The 13,675-nt window shown below is 47.7% G+C and overlaps 1 protein-coding gene across 7 annotated transcripts in view; it reads left to right on the top strand.

The window, feature by feature from the left end:
- Positions 1-13,675, top strand: part of SUSD1 (sushi domain containing 1) — a 258,157-nt gene that overhangs the window by 204,741 nt on the left and 39,741 nt on the right. Inside the window, exon 16 of one of the 7 annotated variants that reach the window (XM_045469268.1) lies at positions 7,911-8,429. The exons of 5 other annotated variants lie outside the window; for them this stretch is intronic. In XM_045469268.1, coding sequence (XP_045325224.1) covers positions 7,911-8,026 — 116 coding nt within the window. In that variant the 3' untranslated portion in view covers positions 8,027-8,429. Of the gene's footprint in view, positions 1-3,672; positions 4,085-7,910; positions 8,430-13,675 lie in introns of those variants that run through there. One more of the 7 variants, XM_045469274.1, reaches the window with a different exon arrangement.

The raw sequence follows: 13,675 nt of genomic DNA, 5'->3' as shown, positions 1-13,675 counted from the left end.
GTCAGTAGGAAACATCTCATGAGACCCTTCGTATTCCTCCCACTGCTGAGTCACATTGGAGCTGAGCCTGTAGGACCAAGTCTTGGTAGAGTAAGGTGCGGAGGCTAAGATTGCCCCTCAGGTGAGGACTGGGGTCCCTGACTGGCAGTTGGACATCTCTTCCGGTTATTGAGCTCTCTGGTGGTCCCTTGGTGTGTCTGGGAGCTGGCTTCTAGCCTGGGGTGGCAGGCTGAGACGGTAGGCTCGCCTCTCTCTTCACAGGGAGGTTTAGCAGCCAGGAGAAATGGAGCAGACAGGTTCTTCGGAGAGTATGTCCCTGAGTTCTTTCTAGAACTGAGTCCATGGTCAAAAATCATTCCTTTCCTGTGCCTGGCTGAAGAACCATAACCACACAGCAAGTAGAGAGCCAGTCTATCCCCAGCCTAAAACTGCAGCTTAACATGGGGACTATCTTTATGCTGGATAAGGCCATTGAATATGCATCGTGCTGCTCCAGAACCAGAGGAACCTTTGAGCAGTGGACTGCCTGGTCAAAGAAATACCATCCTTGTCTTACCTGCTAAGAGTGAAATGAAGAGGGGCTCACACTATCCATCTTTAAACCTGTAGCATGTCTGCTAGAAAAGGAATTTCTGTGAGAGGGGCAGAGGTGTGCTGAGGGTTTTAATGGAGTGGGTGGGTACTGTATTTCATTTTGAGAGTCGGTGTGGTACAAAGCTTAAATCACCAACTTTGGAACCAGACTTCCTGGGCTGGTTTTGTTCCTTAAACTAGCTGTGTGATCTTGGGCTAGAGTTACTTAATCTCTCTGTGCCCATCTCCTTATCTGTAAAATGGTGATAACAATAATAATGCCTCTCTCAGTGGATTGATGTGAATATTAAATTACTAATATAAGTAGAATGCACTGAACAGTGCCTACAGTGTTTGCAGTAGCTCAGTGCCCTCAGCTGTAGCATCACAGCCACTAGAGGGAGCTGTTAGCCTTAGGGGCAAGATCGTTCCCCTAAGGGGAACAGGATTTCCGGACTGAGGAACTCAGCTATGAAATAGCCCCTGTTCTCTCCCTCATTTGAGTAAGAAGAATTTGTAATTGTTGAAGAATCAACAGACCATGCACAGGAAAAGGGCAAGGTGAGGCCAGGCTACAGAAAGACGAAGCAAGCCAGAATCATCATGTCAAGCCTGAGCTGGGGCCTGGAATAAACGTGGACCACCCTGGGGCAACAAGGGTAACTGTTGAACTTTGGCTTTTGAGGGAGTAGCACCCATTTATTCCCACCTATGCTTCCTGAAGCAGCCAAAGAAAAGGAGTCAGTCGGAAGGACCTGTGGCTTCAGTGTGAGGAAAGAGAGAATCACAAATGAGTCCCTCCTGAGGAAGCTTGGAAAGCCAAGAAGAGCCAAGAGTCCATGGGGTGGGGGTAGGGGTGGGGGGTAAAGTGGAGAACTGAAGCCAGATGCAAAGCCAAGGTCTGAAGGGGAGATCAGAGGCAACGCAGGAGCAATTGGATTGAGGATTATTTGGGAAGTACACAGCAGAAAGGAACAGTTTGCCAGAGGCCTGCTTCCAGAGCCCCAGGACAGGGGGAGTGCTCTTAGGGCCACCAAGCCTGTTGGGAATCTGTCCTGGTCATGCCTCCTCCCCCTGCTGTGTAACCCATGATGAAGGCCTGCAGCTTTTCGAGCCCACACTGATGGTCTCTCTCTCTCTCTGGGGGAAAGCATTCTGCAGCCCAGTGGGTCTAGACCAGTGCTCTCTTCTTACCACTTCATTTGCTCTACCCCTTGCAGTAATCAAACTGGTTCACACCTGGTGGCTTTAAGATATCTCCCTGTTTCCACAGCCATGGCTCCCCTCTCAGTGGATTTCCTTGATGGGTGTCTTTTGGACCAACCTGCCCCCTCCCTGCTTCCTCTTACCGACAACCTCAGCATTTTTGCAGCGTCCTCTGTGCATACGTGTGGGTGTGCAGTAGGGAGATGCTGAAATGAGAGAGAGCGTTCGGATTGTGACCGAGATGAAGTATTTGGCTCACCAAGTGTGTGAAGGCCCTGAGCAAACTGATCTTATTTATAGAAACAAAGAAATGTGACATTTCTCACATCTGCGTGTCATGCAGTAAAACTCACATCAGCTACCCCAGCTTCCAAGAACTGCCTGTGTTCAGAAGGGGGCTCTTTGTGGTCGAATTTGCAAGGCCCTGCTAGAGGACTCCGGCTGCCCCAGAATAGCTCCCCAGCCACCTCCTCATGTCTGCCATTTTAGTCATTAACATTATTCCTGTATTAGAGGTATTTCTGTAAGAAGAGGAAAACTTTACCACCCGTTGCTTAACCGGCACAGCAGCCTGCAGAGAGCTGGGCCAAGGGCAGCCCTACCTGGGGGGGCTTGGCTCTTTGTGGTTTCTCCTGGTGAAACAGCCACTTCAGGGGCCAGTTTTCCCATGTGTTTTCTTCTTGGCTCAACCGCCACTCAAGGCACATGGCATGGCGGTGAGTGGCCTCCTTCCTGGGGCCCCTGCCTCCTCTGCCGGCCCAGAGTCTTCTGTTAATCACAGAAGCCACTCTGACCATGGTTGGCCCACAGCGGCACAGACGACATAAGCACCGTGGGTCCCGCGTCCCACGGCCATCCTTGCTTCCTGGGCCTCCCCTCCACATCAGAAAGTGGGGCACACTTCCCAAGTTTCTTCTTCATTTTGTCTTGGATGAAGTACCCCCTTTGCAGGAAGTGGGATTGTGAGTCCACTCCTGGAAGCTTCCTTCTGTATCCACATGCTCAGGCCAGAAATCTCAATGTCATTACAGATTCCTCTCTTTCTCTCACCCTCCCCATCCAGTCCCTCAGCAAGGCCCATGAGTTCTGTCTTCCTAAGGCATCTCCAGCTGCACTGGACATATTTCACTTTTGTAATGAGGAAAAATAAACATGTGCGTGTGCGCAGGGAGAGATTTGCTGGCAGTTTTTCTATTTGAAAAGGCCAGAGAAGGTAGGGAGTGGAGGTTAAGGGTGAGACGGGGTGGGAACAAGAGTTTAGGTCTCAGGGTTTGAACAAAGGATGAAAAAAGATAAGTTTTAAAATATATTTCCCCCTCTTCCTCTGTCACAAGAAAGCTTCTGAGAATTAGCACATGTAGTCCCAGTGGGAACATACTTCCTGGTTTTAGATACAGTTAAATCAGATTTCCTACAGGCCCATAAGTGGGAGGGTGGAGTTGGGCCAGGTGGTGTTAATCTCAGGTAACGTAGTGGTTTCCCTGGAGACAGAGTGGCTCAGGTAGTGATGAACACAGGCCGGCCAGGGGCAGGAGACTGATGGATGGCGAGGACTTGTTCCTTGGCCTGCAGCTCAAGGGTTGGTCTCCTTCACGACAGGGACTCTTTTGGACAAGGCTCAGGAGGGGGCCTTTCCAGAGGAAGAAGGGGTGGGCAGGGAACACAGAGGTGAAGGGGAGGAGTTTGTTAGCTCCACAAGACCCTGAGCCCCTGGGAGCTGGTCTGGCTCAGTTGAGAATCCAGTGAGAGGGGCTTTCTTTCTGACTTGAAGGCTGGGGTGATTCTGAGGGCATGAAGAGGTGTCAGATTTTAGCTGGCATAAACATATTCCCCACCATCTGGGAACTGGGGAATGTTCCTTAGTTCCTCACAGATGTTTCTCTCCGTCCCTAGAGGTTGCTTACTAACAGCCCCCAAAGGAAACCCTTGTACGAACCTCCTCCCTTGACTTCTCAGCCCTATCAGAGGATATGGAAATGGTGGCAAGACATAAGACTTTGGAGTCTCGCTTCCTGGGTTCAGATTTCCAGCACTACAGCTCACCAGGTGGTGAGTTTGGGCAAATTATCTCATCTCTCTAAGCCTGTTTTTTCACTTGAAGAATGAAGGAAATAATATCACATGCCTTATAGAGTTGTTATGAGCATCAAATGAGATAATTAGAGTGGGATAGTGCCTGGGCAAACAAAATAAATGCTTAATAAATTTTAGCTATAATTATTACCTCCACAAAGAGGTGGGTATGGCAGAACATGCGTTGCTCTGGATCCTGAGTAACAAATGAGAGGGAAGAGTTCTTTTTTTTTTTTTTTTTTTTTAATTTTAAGTAGGGTCCATGCCCAACATGGGGCTTGAACTCATGACTCAGAGGTCCAGAGTTGCATGGTCCACTGACTGAGCCACCCAGGTGCCCCATGAAGAAAGAGTTCTAAGGTAGTGCAGTGGTGCATATGATGGTAAAGGACCTTCCCTGGGGTCCCCCAATTCTAACCTCATCATGGCGGTAGGGAATGGTGCCCCAGGATGAGGCAGGGATACAGAAGGAGCAGGATCCCAGAGGCCTAAAAGTGTTTAGACTCTGCCCCCCTCCCAGCCTTCTGGGCACCCCAGGTTTGCTGTGCACCAGAAATAGAAAAACTCAAATTTCCAGAGAAATCGTGGTGAAAGAAAATCAGCCTCTGGGAGTTTGATAGAGGCTGGCTAAAATTAACTTTTGCCCAAAGAGTAAAGACACTTGGCCAGAAGAAAGAGAAGTAGTAATCTGCTGTCCAGTGCTTGGGGCCTGGTCCTTCTTGGTTCCCACTGCTCCAAGGGGTTCATGACTCATCTCTGGGGACAAATGGACAGGTGGGGGTGGGGGAGGAAAAAGTGAAGGATCCACATCTGGGCTTACAATGCTGGGACCGTTCTGAGGGAAGGGAAGTGGTTTCATGGGTTTGGGGTTTGGTAACCCCGAGCTGCTTTGGCTCTCTGCCCAGCATAGGAAACAGGCAGCAAAAGAAACAGAACAGAGAAGCAGAATGGGGTGGGTGGTGGTGCTGTTGGTTTTATATCAGCAACACTAAAAAGCAGCTGCATTTATGAGGTGACTGCCTTTTGATAACTGGGTGAGGGCCTTGCCTCTAAGGTCAGTACCAAATCAGGGGTAGGGTTTGCAGAGCAGAAATTTTACCAGTGGTGCCCACAGGAGGAAAATCCAAGCAGGCCTCTCTCCTACTCAGCCTTTGGGGGCTTCTCAATCCCCAGCTGGCTCCCCAAGCTCCCTGGTCCTTCCTATGCTGCAGGCACTCTCCTCTCTCTCTCCCCCTTCCCTCCCAGCTTCTTCAGAGGTCACCACCACTGACCCCATGCCGTGCTCAGGGCTTGACTGCAATGTAGAGGGAACATTCCCTGCTTCTTCCCCTAGAAGGCCCTCACATAGACTATCTTCCCTTTAATGATTTTATCCTGACTCATGGAAGAGAAATAAGTGGCATCGTGAAATCAGCACATCTAGGAGAATTACAAATTTTTACTGTTTTTACCACACAGGTCTCTCATCCCTATTCACTCCTTCATTCATTTGTCCATTAATTCATTTATCCATTCTGCAAGCATTGACTGAGTACCTGCTATGCACCAGGGACTGGTCTAGCATTGGGGATACAGTAGTGGACATGTCAGGCACAGACATGTCCCTGCTGTCCTGGAGGTCCTCGTTCCCCTGAGAGTCACAGGAGCCTATGCGTTTGTGTCCTCTGATATCTAGATTTCATTAAGGAGCTCACCGGGAGGCACTGCCTCAAAAAGCCTGCATTTTAGGCCAGAGGCAGGACCAGACACCCTGAGCTGTTGACCCGGAGCAGCTAGAAGCAGGGCAACCAGGGATGAATCTGCTAGTCCTCGTGGAGGAAAGCCAGAAGTCAGGGGTAGTGCCATGGGTAGGTCTAAGGGGTGGGTGCGGGGCTGCAAAGTGAGTCCAGGCATTTGGAAGAGGTCTGGAGACAGAAAGCAGTGGAGGTGGCTGTTAAAAGGCAAGGGTATTAGGAGCCCATCGTGCTGGGAGCTGGCTGAGCAGCAGGAAAGCAGGGGTTTAATCATGGTAACAACAAAAGCAATCGTAATACTTGCCATCAAGTGTGTATGGAGTGCTTACTGTGTCTGCACCAGCCACCAGGCTAAGCAGTTTACATATACAGTCTCATGTGAAGAGGTAAGGTACTAGGCAGGACATCTGCTCTCAAGCATAGAAAGGAATTCACCAAACCTTCCCTTCCTAGACCCTAGCCAAAAATTAAGACCAAGCTGAGCACCAACTCTCCACCACCCAGCACTCCCCACTTCAAGCTCTTACTACTATCTATATTTTGCAGTGGATATTAAGATAAAATAAAGGCAGGGGTGCCTGGGTGGCTCAGTTGGTTAAGCGTATGACTTCGGCTCAGGTCATGATCTTACAGTTCATGGGTTCGAGACCTGCGTTGGGCTCTGTGCTGACAGCTTAGAGCCTGGAGTCTGCCTCAGATCCTGTGTCTCCCTCTCTCTCTGCCCACCCCCCCCCCCACGCTTGCATTCTCTCTCTCTCTCTCTCTCAGAAATAAATAAACATTAAAAAATAACATAAACTAAAGGCAGAATAACAGTCCCTTTACCCCCAGGGGGACAGTTAGCATTACGAAGCCTTTGTAAGTCCCAGGAATGATTCTCTTTGGGCATCCCCTTTTATTTTTCTGGAGAGAGAGAGTGAGCATGAGCGGGGGAGAGGGGCAGAGGGAGAGGGAGAGAGAATCTCAAACAGACTTCGCACTCAGAGAGAGTCCTACGTGGGGCCTGATCCTACGACCCTGGGGTCATGACCTGAGCCGAAATCAAGAGTTGGATGCTTAACCAACTGAGCCACCCAGGTGCCCCTGGGCATCAGTTTTTAAAGGGGCACGGATTCAAGTCTCAGGGGCCAGGCAAGAAATGTAATGAGTATAGGTGAAGAAGACCCTAGTCTTCAGAGCAAGAGAAAACCCATGGGACTGAGGCCATTTGGAAGGTTCTTGCCCTCCAAAACATGAAACCCAATGGCCAGATCTTCTGGGGTGTTTTTTTGTTTTTTGTTTTTTGTTTTTAATAGAAGACAGAAATCCAGATTATAATATGAAAACTCTGAATTGTTCAATGTTGACAATACCTCTCTGGAACTTCTATTATAGAAATCAAATGAAACACATCTGAAAGCTGTCCCTTTGCCACTCTGCCTTGCAACATCTCAGCAATATCACAACTGAATCAGAGTCCTTGGAACTCCTTCCCCAACCATGTTACATCCTTCCACAGAGATAGTAATACCTTTAGGATACCGTGTTTACCAAACTCTAAAGTGGCTTTGAATTTGCATGAACTACTGACTTTGGGAGAGGTGGGAGGGGAGGGGTAAGAAAAGACACAGAGGGGCCCCTGGGTGGCTCAGTTGGTTAGGTGTCCAACTCTTGATTTTGGCTTGGGTCATGATCTCACAGTTCGTGGGATCGAGCCCCGCACTGGGCTCTGCACTGACAGTGCAGAGTCTGCTTGGGATTCTCTCTCTGTCCCTCCCCTGCTCTCTCTCTCTCTCTCTCTCTCTCTCTGTCTGTCTCAAAATAAATAAACATTAAAAAAAAAGACACAGAGTGGTGGGGAGGGAGAAGATGATAGCATTAAGGGGAAGGCCACCACTGTGTTCTGAGCCTGACTATATTATTGATACCTTATCTCATTTAATCCTCCCAGTCTGTGGGGCAGATACTTTTCCTCTTTTCCAGAGGAGAAACCTTTCCTGAGGTCAAACTCTGAGCCAGAACTTTTGCTCTTTCCAGTATATTCTGTAGAATTGACTGGAGGGACATTTGGGCCAATGGCCTCAGGAGAGCTAACGCAGGCAAGCCATTGCTGTGTGTCTCATGGGACTCACTCAGTGTTGAGGTGCTAAAGCACACACTGAGCACAGCATCCAGGGCCGAAGGGATGGAAAGAACCTGGGGATTACCCACAATCCCTGCTGAAACCTTGCCCCGCACACAAGCATTCCTCACACGTATCTATCAGGCACTGGCTTTTTGCCCAGCACTGTTCTTGGAAGACTGAGACAATGTAGAAGCAGCTGAGGACCTGATTTCTCCCTGCAGAGAGCTTTCATTCTAATAAAGGAGAACCAGGACCACCAGAGGACATTGCGTTGAAGATGCGAAAAGCAAACTGTTGCCAAATGCGAGGTGAGGTGGTCAGGTTTGCCCTCCCATGAAGACAGAATTGGACAAACGTTACTCAGAGGCGGGGAGGCCCTGTGGGTAGGCCTGTTGACGTCTTCTCCGGGAAAGAGGCCTAGAAGAAGGAGCCATTGGCCTGAGCTGCTCATTCAGTCCCATTCAAAGCACATGTCTTGAATACTATTCAGTAAGTAAAAGGAACAAAATATATACATGCTACAACATGGATGAACCTCAAAAAAATTATGCTAACTGAAAGAAGCCAGCCACAAAAGGTCACATATGGAATGATTCCATCCATGTAAAATGGCCAGAAGGGCCAATCCAGAGAGACAGAAAGTAGATTAGCGGTTGCCTTGGGTTGGGGGTAGAAATGGGGATTAACTGGGGGTGCCTCAGTCCGTTGGGCATCCGACTATTGATTTGGACTCAGGTCACGATCTCGCGGTTCATGAGATCGAGCCCTGCATTGGGCTCTGCTAGCTTGCAGCCTACTTGGGATTCTCTTTCTCCCTCTCTCTCTCTCTGCCTCCCCCCCAAAATAAATAAATAAACATTTTTTAAAAAAGGGAATGAGGATTAACTGTAAATGGGGATGAGAGACTTTAGTGGGTGAGAGGAATGTTTAACACTGGGTTGTGGTTCTAGTTACACAACTTAGTGAAGTTACTAGTGAATTTTATGGTATCTAACCTTGTTTACACACACACACACACACACACACACACAGGCCTTGAGGAAGCCAGAACACAGCACCTTTTAATACAAGGCCAAAGAGGAAATTCGCTCACAGATAGGATCTGTTTCCCCAAGCTGCTACTTTCTCATCGAACCTGGTTGGACAGTTGGACAGTTCATAGCCTCAAAGGAAGATGGATTTGGGTACACTCTACATGATCACAGGTAGGACTTGCACAAAGGAGGCAGCCCCAGCCTCAGCCGGGCTGGTAAGAATAGCCCTCTCCATAAACATGTCCTACCAGAGCCTTTCCTGGACGTGCAAACCCACTGTTGGCTATGCTTTTAATCAAGAAAGGGTTGATAATCTTACTGTTTTCACAACAATGGCTCAGTGGAGAAGCCAAGGGTGACTTTGGGAATAAAAGAGTTAAATCTTTCCTTGGAAGAGGGCAATAAGGAACCCAAAGCATGGGTGGTAGCAGTAGAGGCGATGAAATAGGACCTGGATGATTTTAGCCTCCATTCACTCACTAGCTGTGTGACCTTATGTCACATGAAGTGAATTTTCTCTTAACCCCTCAGAGTTCCGGGTTACTCCTCTGTACAACAGTGGTTGAAATCAAGCATGTAAAGCACTTAGCATAATGCCTCATAGACAAGTGCTCCATTCATGTACTTTATTCATTCAACTAATATTTTGGGAGCATGTACTATGTATCAGGCATTGAAGAGACATCAGCAAATGTGGAAACAAATATCATAATTTCATAGTGATGAGTGTTTTGGAAAAAGTAAAACAGTAATGGAACAGTAATGGGGATAGGGTGGGTGATTTTGTAGCAAAGTCAGAGAAGAGAGGGCCTTTCTGAGAAGATGACACTAGAGCAAAATCCTAAATAATGAGAAGAAGCCAACTATGCAAGGATTTGGGAGGAACATTCCAGACAGAGAACAGCAAGTACAAAGCCCTAAAATGAGAATGAGTTTGGTTGGAGCCACGGCTAGGGTAAGGTGAACACAATGTTCACTCTCAGGGTCGAGCAAGTATAGGATCAGAGCCCACGGTTATTTATTTTAATTTTTTTGATATTTATTCATTTTTGGGAGAGACAGAGACAGAGTGTGAGTTGGGGAGGGGCAGAGAGCGAGGGAAACAGAATCTGAAGCAGGCTTCAGGCTCTGAGCTGTCAGCACAGAGCCCAACGCAGGGCTCGAACTCATGGACCCAAGATCATGACCTGAGCCGAAGTTGGACACGTAACTGACTTAGCCATCCATGCACCCCAAAACCCTTTGTTATTTAAAATATTTTGGTTGTTTTATTGAAGTATAACTAACACAGTGTTATATTAGTTTCAGGTGTATGATATAGTGATTCAGCCATTCTCTGCATTACCCAGTGCTCATCATGATAAGTGTATCTTCCCTCTAGTAACCGTTCTCTGTATTTAAGAGTCTGGTTTTTTTCTTCATCTCTTTTCTCTTTATTTATTTGCTTAGTTTCTTAAATTCCACCTATGAGTGAAATCATATGGTATTTGTCTTTCTCTAAAAGTTTGCTCTTTTGTTCATCATGGACTTTTTTGCGTCAATGCAGTTACACGTTTCTTGTGACGACTGTGTTTTGGGACACTCCTTAAATTTTGCACCAAAGCGAGTGCCTCATTTACCTCCCCATAGTCCTGGCCCTGTGGGCAGAAAAGAAGTGGAATAAAATGGTAGCTGCTGTTGACTTTCCTGTTGGGGATACTTTCTGTAAAAGTTGGGACTGGCCTCTGAGCTGCTGATTCTGTGATTCCATGATTTGAGCACAAGGTCAGGATTACTGCAAAAACAATCTAATAATAAATATTTCTCAATTTTCCTTTTTTTTTTTTTTTTGGAAGATTAAAACCCAGTTTATACTCAGAGGTGTTTGCCAGATTATGCTGAGACTCCTTGAGATCCCAAGTCTACCAGTGTCCCCTCTCCCTCCTCCTCTGGGGCCATGTGTGTTAAGGGGATGCGCCAGAGTCTCCCCCAAATCACTCCAGGTTGGAGGAGAATTCTGGGACTGCAGGCTGTGGGGCCCTTCCAGTCAGTTCCTCCGAGGCCTGGCACCATACTGATATTCCTATTCTTCTCCAGCCCCTGCGTGCCCTCCCTATTCTGGACAGTTCCTTTGAGATTAAGAAAATGTGTATAAATGGCAAAGCCCTAACAAAGTCTCATCTGCTAGCTCTTGCAAGGCCTCAGGCCTCTCTGGAATCCCTTGGAAGAAAACCCTTCCGCTCTCTGTTCTGCCAACCCCTGCCCCTCCTCAGGAGGACCAGCCTGGGGTGTTCGTGAACTCACGGACCCCACAGGTAGCTTTGCTTTTTCATGTTTACAGAGGCTTCTGTGAGAGATTTAGGCCACATCTTGTTTTTGCCTCTGACCCTATTTATTTTCCCTTTCATAGGGATTGGAGAGAAGCAGTTTACTTCCTTCCTGGTTTGTAGCAATTTTTAGGGCTCCTAGCAGCCTTTATGCAAATAGGTGTCCAGTGGCTAGTGAGACGCCTTATCCTGTTTCCTTCCTTCCTTTCTTTCATTCAACAGATACATTTTTTGATTGCCTGTGTGCATGTCCCTGTGCTGGGGACACAAGAATAAATCAGACAGATATGGCCCCTCTCATACTCAGCTCTCAGTCTAGTTGGGGAGACAGAAGAAGCAATTGCAATCTGGTTGCCATGATGAAGAAGGTATTGGGTACGGTAAATGTTCACAGGTGGGAGGGGAAAGAAATCTAGTCCCCCAGTCTTTTAAAATATGGCAATGAAGTTCAGAGAAGGGAAAAGTAGCATCCTCAGTCACATGATCTAAAAGCTCTGGGCTTCTTCTCATTTCCTGACTCATGCCCTTTCTACTTAATAAATATCTCTCTAGAGGCCCAGAAAATCTCTAAAGGCAGGTGTGTGACATAAAAGCAAAGGGATTTGCTGGAAAGCGTTGGGCTGTGGGCAGTCTGAGGAAGCACTCTGGCTAACACGGAAGGTGAGGACACTGCCCCTGGGGTGACCTGGCTGCAGGGGGGAGCCTCCACCTGGCTGGGACCTTGAGGAGCCTTCTTAATTTTTCTTTGTGTGTTTCCTGTGCCAACTCTCCTTTTACGTGTAGTGCTTAGTCTGCACAGTATTGGTTTTCTAGCAGTTCCTCCAATTTCATGTGGAGACCAGAAGTCTGTGATGGGCACTGAAAGCAAACAGTGTGTCCACATAGAGCAGTCAAAGAATTCCTTAAAGCCATCAATCAGGGGCACCTGGGTGGCTCAGTCGGTTAAGCTGCCAACTTCGGCTCAGGCGATGATCTCACGGTTAGTGAGTTCGAGCCCCGAGTTGGGCTCTGTGCTGACAGCTCAGAGCCTGGAGCCCGCTTCTGATTACGCATGCACGCGTGTGTGTGTGTGTGTGTGTGTGTGTGTGTGTGTGTGTGTGTGTGTGTCTGCCCCGCCCCTGCTCGCTCTCTCTGTCTCTCAAAAAAATGAATAAACATTAAAAAAATTAAAAAAAATAAAGCAACCATCCATCAAACCATTCCTATTTGCGACTCGCCCTCCCCTCCCAAGGGCACTTTTCATGGGTTTCCAGAAAGACCGGAGATGGTTTGTGATTTCTGTCTCAGTGACACATTTCTGTGGGTTTAATACAGACCTGCACCGCCGGCACTGTGGATACGTGGATACGTAAATGAGTGAATCTAGCAGCTGCCTCTGCTCAATCTTATCTTTAGTGGTCTACTCTTAAGCTGCTTCTCTCCCCACAAAGCAGTTGTTAACAGGTCTTTCAGCAGGAGCTCAGGCAGTTAGGCCTAGAAAAAGATCCCGACTAGGAAAAGATAAAGGGTGTTCTTCTCCCCAACCCAGAAGATGGTCAGGCCTGACGAGGGAAAGAAGCCAAGAAATGTCCTCTCCACAGGCAAGGTTACTTAAAGTTTCCCAGAACCTTTCTGGCCTAGAATAATCTTCTTCCTTCCTTAAATTGTTTAGTTCTTGGTGAAAGCTGAGAGCAGGTGGCTGGCTGCTTGGAAACCAGGAAGAAGATCTGGAAATAAAGGCAGAACTTTTTGACTTTAGAAAGACTTTTGGTTTCCTCACTATCTCAGGCTCTGTGGGATGGTCTGGTGATTTCTTGGTGCTGCTCTTAACTGACTCCGTCCCGCAATTAAATGGGACGTCTGGCAATTAAATGGGACCACTTCCTTTGCTGGGTTTGGGGGTACCATCCAAATAGACGTAGAAGGTCAGAGTTCAGGTGCGCTGTACAGATTCTTCTGTGACACCAGGGAAAAGTAAAAATTCCATTCTGTTATGATAGCTGAAGCAATTAACATTCCCCAGGGAAAAATCTAAATGCAAAGTGTACCTGCCAACTAGGATCCCCTAAGGGGAGGAATGCAGGAGTAGCGAGCGAAATCTCTTAATAAACAACTGATGTGAAATTTGTTCCTAGGAAATTAACCTTTAATATATCATTTTGGTAAAATAATGCCCTGTAAAGCAGGAGTTATTTATCCTGACTGCACGCTAGAATCATCTGGGGGAAGTCTTTGAAAAATGCTGATGTCTGGGCCCCATTCCAGAGATGATGACTTAAATGGACAGGGCAGGGCCCTGGACAGCAGGAGGTTTTGTTTTTTAAGTTTATTCATTTTTGAGAGAAAGAGAGCATGAGCAGGAGAGTGGCAGACACAGAATCCGAAGCAGGCTCCAGGCTCTGAGCTGTCAGCACAGAGCCCGATGCAGGGCTCAAACTCACGAACTGCGAGATCCTGACCTAAGCTGAAGTTAGACGCCTAACCGACTGAGCCACCCAGGCACCCCTGGACAGCAGGAGTTTTAAAGGCTCTCCACCCGAGTCTGCTATGCAGCCAGGGCTGACAACACTGTCCGAAGTGGACTTTATCCATCTGATTCCCAGCCCGGGTGGATAACCTAATTGAGAAAAAGCACCATGCGTGGCACTAAATTAAACGAGCTCACTA

This window comes from Leopardus geoffroyi, chromosome D4 (genome assembly GCF_018350155.1).
Source record: "Leopardus geoffroyi isolate Oge1 chromosome D4, O.geoffroyi_Oge1_pat1.0, whole genome shotgun sequence".
In the NCBI taxonomy this organism is placed as follows: domain Eukaryota; kingdom Metazoa; phylum Chordata; class Mammalia; order Carnivora; family Felidae; genus Leopardus; species Leopardus geoffroyi.
The sequence above is the reverse complement of the archived record's forward strand: the minus strand, read 5'-3'. Positions and strand labels throughout refer to the sequence as shown.